This window comes from Danio aesculapii, chromosome 21 (assembly GCF_903798145.1).
Source record: "Danio aesculapii chromosome 21, fDanAes4.1, whole genome shotgun sequence".
NCBI lineage: Eukaryota > Metazoa > Chordata > Actinopteri > Cypriniformes > Danionidae > Danio > Danio aesculapii.
Genome location: NC_079455.1, coordinates 41,925,160 through 41,946,000, shown reverse-complemented (window position 1 = coordinate 41,946,000; position 20,841 = coordinate 41,925,160). Strand labels below are relative to the sequence as shown.

The 20,841-nt window shown below is 34.2% G+C and overlaps 1 protein-coding gene across 1 annotated transcript in view; it reads right to left on the bottom strand.

Annotated features, from left to right (window-relative positions):
- The window catches only part of ntng2b (netrin g2b), a 148,981-nt gene that overhangs the window by 9,840 nt on the left and 118,300 nt on the right, over window positions 1-20,841 (bottom strand). Inside the window, exon 5 of the mRNA XM_056446966.1 lies at window positions 11,003-11,170. Coding sequence (XP_056302941.1) covers window positions 11,003-11,170 — 168 coding nt within the window. The remainder of the gene's footprint in view (window positions 1-11,002; window positions 11,171-20,841) is intronic.

Sequence of the window (20,841 nt, the reverse complement as noted above, 5' to 3'; positions counted from 1 at the left end):
ACGTTTTAGATGACAAATCCACTAGATGGCGTTGCACGTTTCAGATGAAAAATCCACTAGATGGCGTTGCACGTTTCAGATGAAAAATCCACTAGATGGCGTTGCACGTTTCAGATGACAAATCCACTAGATGGCGTTGCACGTTTCAGATGAAAAATCCACTCGATGGCGTTGCACGTTTCAGATGAAAAATCCACTAGATGACGTTGTTTTTTTTTGTGAAACTAAAATGCATTACTTTGGGTACATTTTGTTGCACTTTTCAATGAGAAAATCTACTAGAAGGTGCCGTCTACATTTTTGGCTAATGCATTACTTTGCATCTGTTCCCTTGCACATTTTTGCAAAGTTAAAATACATAACTTTGTGTCCGTTTCATAGCACATTTAAATGATAAATCCACTAGAGGGTGCTGTCTACATTTTTGTGAGATTCAAATGTGCAACAAAACAGATACAAAGTTACATATTTCAATGACAAATCCACTAGAGGGCGCTGTCAACACTTGCGAATCTGAAATTCATTACTTTGGGTCCGTTTTGTTGCACATTTCAGATGACAAATCCACTAGAGGGCGCTGTCTACATTTTTGTGAAACTGAAATGCATTACTTTGGGTACATTTTGTTGCACATTTCAAATGAAAGTCCACTAGAGGGCGCTGACTGCATTTTTACAAAACGGTAATGCGCTACTTTGGGTCCATTTTGTTGCACGTTTCAGATGACAAATCCACTAGATGGCGTTGTCTTTTTTTAAAAAAAAATTTTTTATTTATTTTTTTTTGTGAAACTGAAATGCATTACTTTGGGTACATCTTGTTGCACTTCAATGACAAAATCCACTAGAAGGTGCTGTCTACATTTTTGGCTAATGCATTACTTTGCATCCGTTCCCTCGCACATTTTTGCAAAGTTAAAATACCTAACTTTGTGTCTGCTTCAAAGCACATTTAAATGATAAATCCACTAGAGGCTGCTGTCTACATTTTTGTGAGATTCAAATATGTAACTTTGTATCTGTTTTGTTGCACATTTCAATGACAAATCCACTTGAGGGCGCTGTCAACTCTTGCGAATCTGAAATGCATTACTTTGGGTCCGTTTTGTTGCACATTTCAGATGACAAATCCACTAGATGGCGCTGTCAACACTTGCGAATCTGAAATGCATTACTTTGGGTCCATTTTGTTGCACATTTCAGATGACAGAACCACTAGAGGGCGCTGTCTACATTTATGTGAGATTGTAATGCGTTACTTCTCATCCATTTCGTAGCACATTTCAATGACAAATCAACTACAGGGTGCTGCCCACATTTTGCAATTCTGAAATGCATTACTCAGCACATGTCTTGTACAATGTGTAAGTAAGCTCCTTTCTATGATTGTTTTAGGACTTTTGATTCATTTGCCTATGAGGGAAATGACTAGGAATAACAATTTTCAAACCAGTTCCTTTGTATAATCTGCACTTCTTGTCTGTACTGCCTCTTGTTGTATCGCTGAATTCCTCTTCAATTGTAAGTCGCTATAGACAGAAGCATCTGGTAAATGACTTACTGTAATTGTAAATGCAGTAATTCAGTCTATTTCTCTTGACTGTGGCCTAATGCATGAGTGTAAAAATATCACTGATAGTTTCTAAAAATATTTTAGACTGCAGTAATTCAATGATATTTCTACACAGGCATTGGGCCACAGCCAACAGCATTAGATTGAATTACTGCATTCTGAAATATTTTTAGAAACCATCAATGATATTTTTACACTCAGGCATTGGGACACAGCCAACAGCATCAGATTGAATTACTGCACTTGTGTGAGGACTCCTGAAAATAGAGGGTTGTGAACTCAGTGCTTTTGAGAGCTCAGGATGGGGTAAATGTTCTCCTCGTGGAGATCTTGGTGTTGACCCTGTGCCATGTTGGCACCTGGCACACACCCGATCACCCGAGCTCATTTGTGCTGACTTCCCAGCGCGTGTTCGTTTACCCCGCGCCCTGCCGCCTCACGCGGCAGATGGACTCGCCTCTGCGTCCTCGTACTCTCAGCGTCGGCCTGGAAGCAGAGCCGCTGATTTAAGAGCTGTCGCATCCGGGTTTATTTCTGGAAGTGTTTCTGAGGGCCGCTGGGAATCTCTAATATGACGCTCACGGGAAGATAATGTTGCAGTTTAACTTTGTTGACCGTGGCGTCCGATTCTTCCCGCACTTTCTGTCTTTCGTCCCTCATTCTGTTGCCAATTGTGACCATGGATTACAAAATCTGTCATGCTACATATAAATCTGATTTAAGCAAATTATATATAGGGCATACTAGTTCATATTAGGATTTCACATACAGTTGAAGTCAAAATTATTTGCCCCCTTTGCGTTCATTTTTCTTTTTTAAATATTTCCCAAATGATGTTTAACAGGGCAAGGAAATGTTCACAGTATGTCTGATAATATTTTTTTCTTCTGGAGAAAGTCTTTGCTTTTATTCTAGCCAAAATAAAACTTTTTAAAATTTTTATTTATTATTTTTTTAAAACAACTTTTCAAGGTCAAAGTTATTAGCCCCCTTATGCTATGTATTTTTTTCCGATGGTCTACAGCAGTGTTTCCCAACCCTGTTCCTGAAGGCACACCAACAGTACACATTTTCAACCTCTCCCTAATCAAACACACCTGAATCAACTCATCAGAAGATTAGAAGAGACTCCAACACCTGAAGTTAATGGGTCAGATAACGGAGACATTCAAAATATGTACTGTTGGTGTGCCTCCAGGAACAGGGTTGGGAAACACTGCTCTACAGAACAAACCATCATTATAAAATAACTTGCCTAATTACTTTAACCTACCTAGTTAAGCCTTTAAATGTCACTTTTAAGCTGTATAGAAGTGTCTTGAAAAATATCTAGTCAAATATTATGTACTCTCATCATGGCAAAGATAAAATAAATCAGTTATTAGAAATGAGTTATTAAAACTATTATGTTTCCAAATGTGCTGAGAAAATCTTCTCTCCTTTTAAACAGAAATTGGGGAAAAAAAAACAGGCGGGCTAATAATTTTGACTCCAACTGTATATAAAATAAATGTAATATATGATTACCTTTGATAATATCACGGTTTCATGATACTGTGATTACTGCCTTAACAAGTTAAAACCCTCCCCAGACCTTACATGTACTATAGACACGGTATAACAGAACATTTTAGCAGTTTTAAAATCTTGACTTCTCCAAACCGGTTATCGTCTCATGCCTACTCCCTGCGCATACGTAATATTTATTTAATTTGATGCTTTCATATATGATCATATGAATAAATAAAAAAATATAATATATTTAAACATGTATGGATGTATTTAATTCCAGTTGTTGAAACCAATATATGCAAGTGGCCATTTTTGCAATACTTAATATATTTGTGTATATGGGATTTTATATATGTAAAATCAAAATACTGTCTAGTATATGTGTAATTTGCATATTTTCCATTGTGTACTTTTTTCTGTATGGGATTAGTGTCAATTTTTGGAGATTGAGGTTTATACATCATATTGAAGTGTAATAAATAAGTTGTTCATTACTGTATGCTTTGTTGACAGCATAATATTGGGTCGTGATATTTGAAAATCTGGGATCTAAGGGGTTAAAAAAATTTTAAATATTGAGGAAATTGCCCTTTTTATTTATTTATTTTTTTATAAATGGTCCAAAATCCATTTTTTGCAATCCATGTTTTTTTGCAATCCTCTCTCGCACTTACACACACCCACACATTACTACCAATTCTCCACACAGAAATTCCAACTGCCCCAGCCTGGACTCGAACCGGCGACCTTCTTGCTGTGAGGAAACAGTGCCAACCATCACAAATCCATTTTAAAAGAATATAATTTTAAAAAGCCTACAAGAACCATTTTCATTGCTCAATATTCTTATGATTTGATATTTTTGACTCCTACAATGTATTTTAGGCTATTCTCAAAAATATACCTGTGCAACTTAAGACTGGTTTTGTGAACCAGAGTCACAATTTTTCTTCAACTACATATCTTGACTTTTCCAAACCGGATATTGCCCTATGCCTGCATGCACATATATAATATTTATTAATTAATTTGATGTTCATGTATGAATATATTAAAAAATATATAATATATTTAAACATGTATGGATGTATTTAATTCCAGTTGTTAAAACCAATATATGCAAGTGGCCATTTTTGCAATATTTAAATATATATGTTGTGTGTGTGTGTATATATGACATAATTTTACTTAAATAAACTATCTAGTATTTGTGTAATTTGCATATATTTCCATGTATATTTTTTTTCTGTATGGGATTAGTGTAAATTTTTGGAGATTGAAGTGTAATAAGTTGTTCTTTAATGTATGCTTTGTTGACAGGACAATATTGGGTCGTGAAATTTGAAAATCTGGGATCTAAGGGGTTAAAAAAAACTTTAAAAAATCTAGGAAATTGCCTTTTTAAAATGGTCCAAAATCCATATTACTAATCACAAAGAAGTTCGTTCGTTCGTTCATTCATTCATTAATTTTCCTTCGGCTCAGTCCCTATTTATCAGGGGTCGCACAGCAGAAGGGACCGCCAGCTATTCTGACATATGTTTTACGCAGCAAATGCCCTTCCAGCCGCAACCCAACACTGGGAATTGCCAATACATTTTCACATTCACACATGCACTCAAACACTAAGGCCAGTTTTTAAGGCCAATTCTCCACACAGAAATGCCGACTGGCCCAGCTGTGACTCGAACCAGTGACCTTCTTGCTGTGAGCTGACAGTGCTAACCACTGAGCCAGTGTGTCGCCCCTATTTATACTTGATCATAATAAATAAGCCATAAAATCTTGAAGATTTTATGTGTTCTCATCACAAATACGTTTTTAAATAATTGTATAATTTTAAAAAGTCTACAAGAACTGTGATCATTACTTGATATTCTAATGATTTGATATTTTTGACACATACAAATGTATTTTTGGATATCCTCAAAAATAAACCTGTGCAACTTGTGCTTTTGTGAGTCACAATATTTCTTCAACTACATCTCTTTTGGCTTCGTTTTGTGCAGTTATAAATTTTTTTTTACTCTGAAATCCAAAAATGTGAATTTTTTTTTTTTCTTTTTTAAATTATTTTTTATTTTTATTTTTTTTATTCATTTATTTATTTTTTATTTTTTTCCCTGACGTACAATACTGCAACATCCACTGATTTACATTTGGAGTATTTTATTTATCTATATTTATAGATGTTTTTTTTTTTGCTTAAAAATGACCTAAAGAATCTCCTCCTAATTGCAATGCATTGTATGCCAGTAGGTTGTAGGTAGGTGCTGTCGCCTCACAGCAAGTAGGTCGCTGGTTCGAGCCTCGGCTGGGTCAGTTGGCGTTTCTGTGTGGAGTTTGCATTTTCTCCCGGCGTTATCGAGGGTTTCCTCCGGGTGCACCGGTTTCCCCCACAGTCAGGTGATTTGGGTAGGCTAAATTGTCCATAGTGTATAGTGAATAAGTGTGGATGTTTCCCAGGGATGGGTTGCAGCTGGAAGGGCATTCACTGCGTGAAACATGTACTGGATAAATTGGCAGTTCATTCTGCTGTGGCGACCCTGGATTAATAAAGGGACTAAGCCGAAAAGAAAATGAATGAATGAATGTATGCCATTACCCTGCTCTGTTTACTGCCAGTTTTATTGAAGAATAGTGAGCAGTTTGAGTGGAAAGTTGTTGAATTTGTATGCTGTGATCATAAATCTTGTAATTTCATCAAGGATGGCTGACTCTGCAGTGAATGACAGTGAATGGAAGCTGCATTGCTATTATACAAGGATGTTCAAGGACACAAGTACATATCAAGAATGAAGTGTGAGATGTTTATTGTCTAACATTATAAATGTTTTAACAATGCCTGAACTCACACGGAGTTTGATACTGAGCAATCAAAAGCAAGTTTGCAAAAGCTTCGACACTGTTATAAAGCCGATTTTTAGACAGCAGTAGGAATGATGTCATAAAGTTATAAGCCAATGACTTGTGAAAGCAAATGCTCCCTATATGAGTTTGTGTCTTTCATGCATTTAAAATATGATAGTTCACTAATATCACACAAGCAAGTGTTGTATTGTAATCAAATATGATACAAATTTTTATAAAACAGCTTAAGAATTTAATACGGAGTTACATTTTATTGTCTGTTTATTCTTATAGTTCTCAATAAGGGTGACGCGGTGGCACAGTAGGTAGTGCTGTCACCTCACAGCAAGAAGGTTGCTGGTTTGAGCCTCGGCTGAGTTAGCATTTCTGTGTGAAGTTTGCATGTTCTTCATGCGTTCGCATGGGTTTCCTCCGGGTGCTCCGGTTACCCCCACAGTCCAAAGACATGCGGTACAGGTGAATTGGGTAGGCTAAATTGTCTGTAGTGTATGAGTGTGAAGGGATGTTTCCCAGAGATGGGTTGCAGCTGGAAGGGCATCCGCTGCATAAAATATATGCTGGATGAGTTGTCAGTTCATTCCGCTGTGGTGACCCCGGAATAATAATGGGACTAAGCCGAAAAGAAAATGAATGAATGGATGAATGAATGAGTTCTCAATAAGGCCAGAGCAGTTGTGCATTTCTCAGAGCAACAACGCATCATTGAATCCGCTTTTGAACACATCATTTAAGTCAGTGATTCAATGAGCCACTAGCTTAAATCTTTTTTTATTTATTTATTTTTATTTTTTTTTTTTCTCTGTGGCTTTGGTGCATTTCTCACAGCAGTATTTACATTTGCACAACAGTTCATGCATTTCTCTAAACAATTGGAACAAACTGCAAAACCTAGCTGATAACCTGCGTGTCACTTACTCAAAATGGAGAGCTCATTCCTCAAAAGCAAGTATTGATGTCGATGAAAGCGTCAGTGTCGTCAAGATGAAAAGTCCTGACACCATTGTTTTTGAACAAGATTTTTGTCATGTTTTTTTTGTACATTTTTTTCCAATGCAAAAAAGTCTGATTTTGGTGACGCGTCCTGAAAATGCTCAAGACAGCTCTATACACTATCTGCACAGCCATTTGAAAACTACAGTAAAGTTAGACCTCACTGCATTTAGTGAGGTATCTGAGTACAAGACACTGAATATGTGTTGCACATTTTTATTTGCTCTTTGCAATTCTAATTTATTCACAGCATTGTGCAAAAGAATAAATCCACCCTTATTTACAACAAACATACTCTTCCTTTGAGTAGAGCTGTGCACAACTGAGAACAATACTGCAGTACATATTAGAACTGAACCTACAACACGCACAGGTCTGTAAATCATTCATCAAATTGTTCAATTTAAAAGACATTTTCAGGAAAAAAAAAAGATTCAAAAATGTTTATAAAATTAGCTTGACAGATTTTGACTAGTACATCATTTTTGTATGTAATTACTCAAGTAATGTAATGAGGACTATTAGTTTTATATGGAATGACTATTCAGCATTCACAAGTTAATTTTGACTGAGATGACATAAGCAAATGATAATGTTATAAACAGCAGAGAGTTGAATGAAAACAGTTGATGCATGTCTAAAAGCATTTGCAATTTGTTGGAAGGAATGAGAAACTGCTACTATGATGTGCACAAATGACTAAAGGTTTAGAGAAACGCATGAACTGTTGTGCGAATGTAAATAGTGTTGTGAGAAATGCACCAAAGCCACTAAGAGAAACTGGAAATGAATCGGCTGTTTTAAACAAATCATTAGAATCAATGATTCAGTGAATCACTTACCAAGACCATGACTTTTCATGTCATTATGTACTAGCAGTTTTATATTCATGTTTATTTATCAATGACAATTTATAAACCAGCACAAAATACATTCATATATGCATAGGTAATTGTTAATCTACAAAAGATGGACGTACAATTTTTGTCAATATTTCACACCCCATCTGAGATTTCCTAATTGCATGATCTTCTGAATTCAACTTCTAAGCAGTTTCTGTGATGGTGTTCATGTTTTCTGCATTGCGATATTTAAAGAGCCCATTATAGTCAGCTAATGACTTTCACTTTGTGATTCGCTTAATGCAATCATTAATGCTTATCAGTTTTGGTGTTTAACGCTCTCGCCTCGCAGAGAGAAAGTCACTGGTTTGAGCCTCGGCTGGGCCAGTTGCCATTTCTGTGTATCATTTGCATGTTCTCCCTGTGTTGGCCTGGGTTTCTTCCAGGTGCTCCGGTTTCCTCCGCAGTCCAAACACCTGTGCTATAGGAGAATTGGGTAAGCTAAATTGTCCATAGTGTATGAGTGTGAATGGAAGTGTATGGGTGTTTCCCAGTAATGGGTTGCAGCTGGAAGGGCACCCGCTGCATAAATGCTGGATAAGTTGGTGGTTCATTCCACTGTGGCGACCCCAGATTTATAAAGGGACTAAGCCAAAAAGAAAATGAAATAATGAATGATTGAATGGGTTTACTGGTGTTTGTGCATTTAAACACACAAAAATGGCATGTCTTAACCCATTTTGTGCTGTGCTGTTAGTAGATTACCTGCACCTTCGTCATCATCATCCTCAACTCTGCTTGTTTGTGACCTAATTTGCACAGGTTTATAACCTGTGTTGACTTTATGACTATGAGATTGAATATTGGTATCATGAATATTGTGCCTGTGCTTTTCATGCTCTATAAAATGCTACAGTAGGTTGTCATTACCCAGTGTTGGGTCAACTATGGACAATCCCAACCAGTGGGTCAAAAGGTGTCATTTAAATGTATTATTTTAGTACTACTCCAACTGACTACCCTTTCATTATTTTGGGGCTGTTTTTGCCCCACTGACTTCCATTATAACAACATTTTTTGATTGCAAAGCCATGACGGCATATACTCATGCATTCTTGATTGCTGCTGGTTTTCCCTGTTGGGAAAAGGTTCATTTATTTCTTTTCGGCTTAACCCTTTATTAATCAGGGGTCGCCACAGTTTAATGATCCACCAATTTATTCAGCATATGTTTTTACGGAGTGGATGCCCTTCCAGCCGCAACCCAACACTGGGAAACACCCATAAACTCATGAATTCAATACGGACAATTTAGCTTATTCAATTCCCCTATAGCGCATGTCTTTGGACTTGTGGGGGAAACCAGAGCACCTGGAGGAAACCCAAGCCAATATGGGGAGAACATTCAAACTCCACACAGAAATGCCAACTGACTCAGCTGGGGCTTGAACCAGCAACCTTCTTGCTGTGAGGCGATCGTGCTACCCACTGTGCCACCATGACACCCTGGAAAGGTGTAATTTTTACTGTTAATCATCAGTTGGCAGCATTAACTATTTTTATATGTGTCTGTGCAAAAAAAACAAACAAAAAAAAAAACATTTCTGGCTTTTATATACAGTTCTATGGAGGAAAACGGTAAACATAGTAAGTGTATTTCTGCATACTCACTATAGTCTATGTTCTAAGAGCTGATCTGCTTAACTTAGATTTTCTCAGACATATAAAGGTAAGTGCGCAAAGGTCTTTCTCAAGCACACACACACACACAATACTCCATATAACTCCATGTAAAAGCCAGAAACTAAGCTTTTTTTTGGCACCGCAACTGATGATCTACAGTAAAAAAGACAAATGTTACCTTTTCCCAACAGTGAAAACCAGCAGCAATCAAGAATGCATAATAATATGCTGTCATGGCTTTGCAATCAAAAAATGTCATTATAATGGAAGTCAATGGGGCAAAAACAGCCACAAACTTACAGAAATTGATCTAATTATAAAAAATAAGAGTTTTACAACATTTTCACAGAATTTTCCCAAAATATGTGTCGAAATAAGATTTGTCACCAAAAATCATTTCATTTGCTGAAACAGAGAAATTTAAGGCCAAATTAAGACTGGAGTGGATGCAAAAAGTGGACTGTTAATCAAATTAACCGAATGTTGGATTTCTCCATCTTTGGGTTACATTTACAACAACCCAGAATTTTTTTTGTGCATATTACCAGTAAATCACATGCAAAACTTTATAACCCTATCTAGGCATGGGCCGGTATAAGATTCTGACGGTATAAAGAATGACAATTTCACGGGATCACGGTATTGTGATTACTGCTCTAAAATATATATATATATATATATATATATATATATATATATATATATATATATATATATATATATATATATATATATATATATATATATATATATATATATATATATATATATATATATATATATATATATATATATATATATATATATATATTTTTATATATATTTATATATATATATTTATTTATTTATTTATTTATTTATTTATTTATTATCATTTTTTTCCCTTTTAAGCACAATATATTTTATTTTAAGCAACATTTGAAATATTTTGGAACAGTAAACTTGTCAGGCTAATTAATTCAAATGAATTGTTGACTTCTGCTGTTTTCATTTATTTCAAAATAATTTATATATCTTTTTTACAATTTAAAACGGCATCTTTGGATATCTTTTCTGCTGGAGATTCTGTTGTCCTAAAAAAAACAACAAAAAAAGTAAATAAAAAAAAATCTTACATGCACCTTAGGAACGGTATTGCAGGAAATTTTAAAACCTTGACTTTTTCAAACCGCGGTATACCTTGCAAACTGTTATCCCATGTTGTCCCTTGCCCACCCCCATCTGCACTTATGTGATTTTTGCCCTGCCCATAATTTGCCTTCTTTATAAATCTGGTCCTAACTCTTTCTTTGTCTGATCAAATTACTGAATGATTCAAATCTGTTTCATTTACATGCATTATACATTATATTTGCATTCAAGGTAAATGTTTTATCAGTTCTTGTATTCTCATCAATCTCATGACCTTAGTGTGCGTTTTTTGCTACAGTACTTCAGTTTAAGCCAGTGACTTCATCATCTGTCATGTCTTTTATAAGGTGTGTGTGCGTGTGTGTGTGTAAGTGTGTGTGTATAGTGCTTTAGTAACTCACCGATACACACGTTCTCATCATCAGGCTCTGCAGACATGTTTTTGTAGTAGCTCATGCGACAGTGCTCGCAGTTCTGCCCCCGCGTGTTGTGTTTGCAGCTCACACACGTCACTATGTTCAGGAAGTCGATGTAACTGCAGCGATTTGAGTGTCCGTTACATTCACAATCTGGAAGCCAAACACAAAACCATGGAGTCAGCAACACTGAAATGAAGGAGGCTTAAAAGAAACGAGAGTAAAGAAAGGTGGCACTGCAACAAAGCAATTTTATTCCTTCGTACGTTTGTCTTATTTTCCCATACAAATATTTAAGTTCTGTTAAATATCAACGTCCACTTGAGTTTAAGATTATCTATCTTGTTTAAACCTTTTTATATAGAGAGCTGAAGTCAGAATTATTAGCCCCCCTGTATCCTTTTTTCCCCAATTTCTATGTAATGGAGAATTTTTTTTCAACACATTTCTAATCATAACAGTTTTAATAACTCATTTCTAATAACTGATTTTATCTTTGTCATGATGACCGCACATCGTGTATTACTAAATATTTTAAGATACTAGTATTCAGCTTAGTGACATTTAAAGGCTTAACTAGGTTAATTAGGCAGGTTAGGGTAATTTTGGCAAGTCCTTGTATAATGATGGTTTGTTCTGTAGACTTTGCTTAAAGGGCACCTCTGATTTAAACTTTTGTAGGCTGTTTGGACAGAACTTATATGTAGGTATAGTGTGTCCACAGTCATATTGGAGTGAAATAAACCCAACAAGTCTCTCACCTTTTTTTTTTTAATTGCCTGACGTTAAAATAAGACCCAAATCTCAGTGATTTTTGAGGCCCACCGCAATGTGACGTAGGAGTGCAGTTTTCCCCACCTACTGAATTGATTGACAGATGCTATGTTCCTATAATAACATGAATAACCTTCCATTTTAAAATTTTTTTTTGCAAATAAACTGGAATTAAAATATCTCTTCCAGCTTTGTTTTTTATTTTATTATTATTTTTAGTAAACGTTTTTAAAACGGAGCATGTTCATATTAAAGACAGTAAAATCGCCATGTAATTATTAACCGTTATAATCACCACGACCGCATGATGTCAGTAAACGCTAATGTGTGTGTGCGTGTGTACTGCAAACGGTATTAGTGTGAGACTCCTCATTTCAGAAAGGCTTGAATAAACTCCACCACAAATACATGAAATAAACTGTATTTTTGACTGAGCTGTATTTCAGCTTTATCTGAGTCTGTCTCTGTCACTGATTGCTGTTTATCTGACGTAACGCATGATGAGAAGCAGACACGTACGTGAGAGTGGTGGGCAAGAGTAGCAGCCCACTGCTTTATTTGCATTTAAAGCCACAGGCTACAAAAACAGCTATAATGTATTGGACACCTAAATGGACAAATTCTTGAGGCTATAATAAATTTTGCGATGGGTATTTTGAGCTGAAAATTCTGGAGACCCCAAAGGCTTATTTTACATCTTGTAAAATGGGTAAAAATATGTGCCCTTTTAGGATAGCTAATAAAAATAACCTAAAGAAAAAAAAATGCTTTATTCTAGCCAAAATAAAATCAGACTTTCTCCTGTGAAAAAATCCTTGCTCTGTTAAACACTATTTGGGAAACATTTGAACAAGAAAAAAATACAAATTCACAGGAGAGTGAAAACCTAGTTAAATGTTAAATTATATATATAATATCATTTTTTTCCTGACATTACAGCAAGATAATCGTTTAATTCATTTTCAGAAAAGTTAAGAGTTCAACTATTGATAAAAATGTTTTTTTTTCTCAACATTAAAGATCAATAAAGATTTTTAGCTGAAAGTGAAACTATGGTCCTCGCTGATTCATATAATGCAAGTCATTGACTGTTTACATGGACATCAGTAATGGAATTAAGGGTGTAGGTTTGCACTTGACATTGGTGGGGATGGGTGAATCAAACAACACATATATGCTATTATTTATTTAACTGCTATTAAAATATATTAATAATCCTCTTTTCATGCAGTTTGAGTTTTAAGCCTGTAGCCAAGGGGGGTTTGGGTGGTTCGAAAGACCATAAGTTGGATTATTATTATTATTATTATTATTTATTATTATTATTATTATTATTATTATTATTATTATTATTATTATTATTATTATTATTATTATTATTATTATTATTATTTTAAATGTATTTATTAATATTAAAATGGCCAAATTCTGACAGAGGAAAGTTGAATGTTCTGGCTAGTTTTCATTTTCACTTCATTTTCACTGTTATTTTTGAAGATGTAAGCAAATTGTTTTTGGGGCTGCGATAACATTCTGTTATTTCTAAATATCAAAAAAGTGCCAAAACTATCATAAACGTTCATTTGTATTAATTATGTTGAATGAAATAAAGAGTTTGAATTCCTAAAACATGCAACAGATATAGCCCTCTTTACAGTAATTTGCTGTAATCATGCTACCTGCCTTATATTCACAATAAAATTATGAACACAACACATTACTGTGAATTTTTACAGTTAAATCCTGTATTGTGATATCGATGTAATTTACTGTGAAATTACAGTAACATGTTGTGAAAATCTGGACATTTTTTACAGTGTAGAGAGATACAGATAAAAGTATAGAATAGGTAATATTGATGTTTAACAGTGAACGTTCATATGCCAGTGAGCTCATGACATCTCAAATCAGAAATTATTTGCATGAAATAAGTGTCCAGGAAAGTGAATTAAATGGACTGTAAAGTGAAATAAGTGGATGGGAAGTTCGGTGTTGTGAATGTTTAACATGTCTACAGACTGCATCAGTCACACTGCTGAATCAATAGGAAGATATTGACTCTCTTTTTTGCATCACTTTGTGTCTTTCCTGCTTCTGACGGCTGAAATGAAGACGTGTGTGTGTGTGTGTGTGTGTGTGTGTGTGTGTGTGTGTGTGTGTGTGTGTGTGTGCGCTGCTGACAAGGCGATTTCTCTCACACTCTTATGGGAGTCTTTCCCACACTTCGTGTGTGTGTGTGTGTTGCAGGGATGCTGGGAAATCTGTTGACAGATGTTTTCTCTAACACAGCTGTTTCTCCGTCTTCTGAAGCAGATCTTTTTGTCAAACTGCTGAGCTTCTCCCAGTCCCTATTCACACCTGTCCTTTATCTTTCTCTCATGTCTGTTTCCTTCTGTCACTCACAGAAAATCTGTGTCTTGTGTATCAATGCACCATGTTCAGTGTCTCTTTTGAGAAAGTGAATCAATGCCTTTAACATTATTGACCCTTTTCACATTTTCAGGTTTCTTAGTAGCGTATAAGTCGTCATAGTCAGGTAAACTTTGAATGGGGGAGAACAACAAATAAGTTTCTTACAATCCTATTTGCTGAAATAATAAAAGAAAAACTCCACGATGGTGTTATTAAGACTTTCAGGAAAAGTAAAAATAATAGTGTGAGACTGCTAATGGCAGCCAGAAGAGTTTACTGTCCTGCCCCTCCTATTAACACTGCATTAGAAACACCTCGCATAAGCGGTAATCAACTTTTTTTTGTCATTTGATGCAAAGATTATACAATACATGCATAAATACAGAAAAAAATCTAAATATTAAAAATTAAGGATTTAAGATGCTGATGACCGTAAAAGCACATCATGATTTTGCCAAGTACGATGCGATCCTGGATTAATATCTATTTTGATCCTGGAACATCATTGTTGGAAAATGTAATCCATACCCATTTCCTACCCCTAAACCCAACCATAACTGTAAATTTATTCTTAAAATAGGATATAGGGAATAATAGATGGATAACAATCATGTAGAAGTGCTTAAACCTAACCGTAAGCCTAAACTTCACATAAACGGTAAACTTATCCCTTAATTCTGATTGGCTGTTTGGAATGTTGTTCCAGGATCAACATAGATGTTAATCCAGGAACGCGTCCTATTTGGTGAAATCAGGTTGTCGACCGTAAAATGCATCTTGTGAAAAGGCTCCAGTGGATTAAATTGATAAAGACATTTAGTTCAAAGGGTAATTCACTCAAAAATGGAATTTACCTCATGATTTACTCACACTCATGTGGTTGTAAACGTTTAAGTTTCTTCTGTTGAACACTAAAGATTTATCGGTAACACTTCATAATAACTACACACTATGAATCATTTATTAAGCATTAGCAAATAGTTCTGTTAAGCATTAACTCTACATTAATAAACGTTAGTGAGCAGTTTATAACTGCAGCTAAAAATGCTGTATTCTTGACTTATAAGCACCTATATAATGTGCTTAATAATTGTATTTTCATACTTAGTTAATGATTAATTTCATTACTAAATTAAGTATTGCATTATTTACAAACCAGTTGTATTTAAAGGTAGTTGAGGGTTTTTAGGATCATTCAGAATGAGTTAGTAAATGATTAATAAACTATTGAAATCAACGTTTATATATCTTATTATTCAGGCATATATTAAGGGTTACTATGTATGTTAATAAATGCTTTATTAACTCAACTTCATCTAGTTTTGTGACCTAATCTAAAATGAGGACTATTTATGCTTTATAAATCCCTTATAAATGACAATTAAAGGCTCAGAATCAAATGAACAATAATCTTTGCAATCTTTTCTAAAAAATAAAATTACTATAAAGTTTAAACATTGCCAAATAACAGGAGTGTCAAAATACGACATAAAACTGGATAAAACAACAACAACAATATAATAATTGAACAATATAAAATGATGCAATGTTTAAACTCTACAGTTATTTTATTTTAGATAAGGTTTATTTTTAGATAAGATTTATTTTTCATTTGAAGTACAGTTTTATTTGTGTATCTTTAAATAAAAAGGAATGAATAATGTCATTTCTCCTGTTTAGAATTTAACTGAGCCTTTAATTGTCATTTATAATGGATTTATTAAGCATTAATAGTCCTCACTTTAGATTAGGTCACAAAACTAGATGAAGTTGAGTTAATAAAGCATTTATTAACATACATAGTAACCCTTAATATATGCCTGAATAATTAGACATATAAACGTTGATTTCAATAGTTTATTAATAATTTACTAACTCATTCTGAATGATCCTAAAAACCCTCAACTACTCTTAAATACAACTGGTTTGTAAATAATGCTATACTTAATTTAGTAATGAAAAATAAATCAATAACAAAGTATAAAAGTACAAGTATTAAGCACATTATAAATATGTTTGTAAGTCAAGAATACAGCATTTGTAGCTGCAGTTATAAACTGCTTACTAACGCTTATTAATGTAGAGTTAATGCTTAACAGATAATGAATTAACTATTTGCTAATGCTTAATAAATGAGTTATAGTGTGTAGTTATTATAAAGTGTTACAGATTTATCATTTATCAAGCTATTGACTTTCGTAGTAGGAACAAAAAAAACTATGGAAGTCAAAAATTATTCGGTGGAACAGAAGAAAAATCTAAAATTCACTATTGCTATATCAGCTTCTCTGGCTATTTCATGGCAAAAAAACGATAACATTAACAAACATTTTATAAAAATATCACTTATATAATACAAATATTAATAATGAAAGACATCAACATCAGTTAATAATACATCAAATGATCTCAAAGTTTTGTAAGATTCCCTTTTGATGAATATTCTACCATTTTTGAAGGACTTGCGTTAAACTTTACAATAAGGTTGTATTAGTTAATGTGAGAATGCATTTACTAATATAAACAATGAACAATACATTTGCTGCAGTATTTGTTCATGTTAGTTAATGACAATGCAGTCGTTCATTGTTAATTTAACTCACGGTGCATTAGTTAATGTTAACAAGCAAGAATTTGGTTTTTAATAATGCATTAGTAAACTTGGACTAATTACGAACAATACTTGCACAGCATTTATTAAATCACAGTTCATGTTAGTGAATACATTAAAGATGCAGTATGTAAGTTTGACACCCAGTGGTTGAACTAGGTATTGCACTCAAAACACATGCAAGCGCAGGTTCCCAGCTTGATGAAAACAGGAGTGTGTCTGACAATTGAGCCTAAAGGCTGATTTAAGTCGTGTTCAAAATAAAAGCAACGGCACACGATAAAAGGAATATTCTCCATATTAAAAGGAGGTTTTGGTCTAACCAACACCTCGAATTGATATTTTAGAAACGGCTTTTATTTCTTGCAGCTGAACAACAGAAAACTGACAATGATCAGCTCCGATTCACCTCATGTGCTTTATTCAGTGTTAAATGCTAATAATGTGAGTTCGAATGCCATTTTACATGACATTTATAACCATACTACTGAAAGCAGCAGCAGATAAATCACCTCAGATCTGGAAAATAAAAAATACCATTTGAAATTAAACTTCAGAACTAAACATATCAGTGATTCAGCATCTACTTTTAATAATAAAGAGGTTTTATTTGGATTAATTAGATTGTAAACCTTACTATTTCATTGGTGTGCAGTTAGTGCACCTATATTCTGTGCTTCTGAATGGCTGTATTGAAATTTCAATCTTGCTTCATCTGGTGCAAACAGCCAAATTGCTTATCACTGTACTAACAACATGCTACATGACGAGATTGCAATGTAACCTGCTCACCTAATGTTTACGTTCGTAATATTTATACTATTTGCACAATAACCACCTCATGTAAAATTCTGAATCTGCGTCTCATTTTGAAGTCTGCTACTGTCCATCGGAGGCCGCATTTCGGTAGCAGATGCATGCTTCGAGAGCCTACTGACTGAATAAATGAAATACGCCGTTTTTCAACAAGGCAGCCCGGAGTGCTGAAATATAATTGGCTAAACTGGCAGTGGGCGAGTTAAAAATGAAACAAAACAAAGACAGACATTCCAGCACGTAACGCACATTTTCAAAGCAGAATATCTGACTTCAGCATAGTTTTTCAGATAAACAAGAATGTTCACTTAGCATGTTTCCTAAATATCTGCAAACATATTATGGTATTTTTATCCTTTATAAGAGACAAAAACTTACATACAGCACCTTTAACTAGTGTGAATGTAAAGTGACAATTCCTTTTACATCTCTCTGTATAAAAATAGTTATCTGATAACATTACAAATAGGGCATTCCAATAGTATGTTTAACAGTTTGTTTCACTCTTGAAGTTAACTTACACACAAAATCATGTTTAACTACACATTAACCAGACCGTTTAATCATCTTTACTAATACTTTGTTTCTGATTTTAATATTTTTTTTTATCAGTTCAGAAGTGTGTTTTAAATATTTATGTGCACTTTAAGAGCCAGAGAGCGAGAAACTGTCTCAGCACATAGGAACTGGAAAATCAATGAAAAATAAATGAGTCCCACACGCAAAATGCCTACAACACACTTACCTTACATTTCACACATAATGGAGAGAAGCAGTGATGATGGGATTGAGTTCAGAAGCAGGAGACAGGAAGTGACATGTTGAGAAACATCATCAAACTAAGTAAGATTTTAATTATTAACTCTCACTTAAACTTTCTACAGAACTAGCCACTAATTCACATTACCATGACGTGTTCTAGATCTATGCTGAATCTATTTAGTGTGGTAAGGTGAGCTCTAGAAAACATTACACTGAAGTAGAAGGAAACAGTGAAAGTTATTCTGTTAATGAGTAGAAGGGAAAAGCCAAAGGTTCTAGAATCTAGAACAGATTCTAGAAAATATTACAATGATAATGAATAGAAAGAACCGTTAAATATTCTTGAACCTAGAACATGTTAAGACTGGTTATGTGATGTACAGAGCCAAGTTATGTCCTAGAATACATTTAAGCTGTTTAGGAGTTGATGGTAATGGTTAAATGTTGTGGAATCTAATACATTGCAGTGTTAATAAGTTGAAGGAACATTTGAATGTTCTAGAACAGTGGTTCTCAAACTTTTTAACCAAGTATCACCTCAGAAAAGAATTGTCTCCGAGTATCACTATAATAACCGGTATTGAAGTACAGTAGCGTAGTACGCCTAATTAAGCAGCTACAGCTCTGCACTGTTCAAAAACATGGCAGATTGATTCTTCTTAAGAATATTTACTGTCAGCCACTTTAAACATTATTAATAGTTTGCTTACAGGTAAAAAATTAAATAAAATCAATGCTTAAATTTAAATGTGCTTTAAAAGTTCATTAAAAATGGCACTGTTCTTAAAGTAAAAAGAAAACTGCTGTACTTAAATGTAAAGTATTATCATAGAGTGGCCTATTCATCAAAACCTGGAAATGTTCCTTGGACCTCATAAATATAGGCTATATGTCGTCCTATTCATGTATAAACTCTTTGATATTTTTTAAATATACAAATAAGTCATATATACATGCAACATATATTTGAAATCTTAACATTTAACTTGTATTTTAAATATATTAATTGGATTTGCATACTTAAATTAGAAATTAGATCTGCTTACTGCACGTTAGATTAAACTTTGTGTGTCAGAAAAGCACGTGTTTAAACCATACCTGTCAACATTGGGATATAAAAATACGGGATACTCCCCCAACAACCGTTACAAATATGGAGAGGAAATTAGCTTCAATTGATAAGACTATATAACAAACATTAGAAAATTTTAAATAAAAGATTTAGCCTATTAAAATCTAATTTACTGATCACATCGGTGTTCTCATATGTGTCAAAGGGTTAAAAGTGTGTTTTTTCTTACTTTAGTTATTCAGCAATTCCTCTGTGTACCACTAGAAGGAAGCCTGTTTACGCATACCACGGTTTGAGAACCACTGTTCTAGAACCTAGAATGTTACAATGTTAGAGTTGCATGCAACTTTTAATGCATTCTAGAGCATATTACAGTGTTTGTGTAGGTTGAAAGTTCTGGAATCTAGAATGTACAGTTTCAGTTTTGTGATTTTTAAGGTGAGTTCTAGAACATTGCAGTGTTGAGTTGAAGGAACAGTTGAATGTTCTAGAACATTGAACATTACAATGTTTGAGATGCAAGTAACTTGTGTGCATTCTAGAGCACATTAGTGTGTGTAGAAATGAACCGTTTAAAGGTCTAGAATCTAGAACATGTTGCAGTGAAATAGGGTGAGTTCTAGGAACCATTATAGTGATAACAAGCAGAGGGGAACAGTGAAAGTTACACCTTTAAAGTAGAAAGGAACAGCCAAAGGTTACAGAATCTAGAATGTTTTTAATTCCAAGCAACGAAAGTGAATTCTAGAACACATTACAAAGTTGATGAATAGAATGATCCTTCAAAGATCCTTGAACCTAGAACCTATTAGATTGTTATTGTGATGTACAGAGCAAGGTATGTTCTAGAATACATTAAGGTGTTTATGAGTAGATGGTAACAGTCAAAGGTCATAGAATCCAGAACATTACAATGTTTGAGATGCAAGTAACTTGAGTGCATTTTAGAGCACATTAGTGTAAAACTCGGGTATAGAATCTAGAACATGTTAAAGTGTTTGAGTTGTAGTGTAATAAAGTGAGTTCTAGAAATGACTGTAGTTATAATAACAGAAGGAAACAGTGAAGGTTACACTGTTAATGAGTAGAAGGGAAAAGCCAAAGGTTCTAGAATCTAGAACGTTTTTAATTCCATAAAACTGAAATGAATTGTAGAAGATGTTACAGTGTTAATGAATAGAAAGAACCATCAAAAATTCTTGAATCTAGAACATGTTAGATTGTGATGTACAGAGCCAAGTCATCTTCTAGAATACATGCATTTAGGAGGAGATAGAAATGGTCAAAGGTTGTAGAATCTAGAACATGTTACAGTGTTGTTCAGTTATGCGATACTATGGTGAGTTCTAGAACATTGCAGTGTTAATGAGTTGAAGG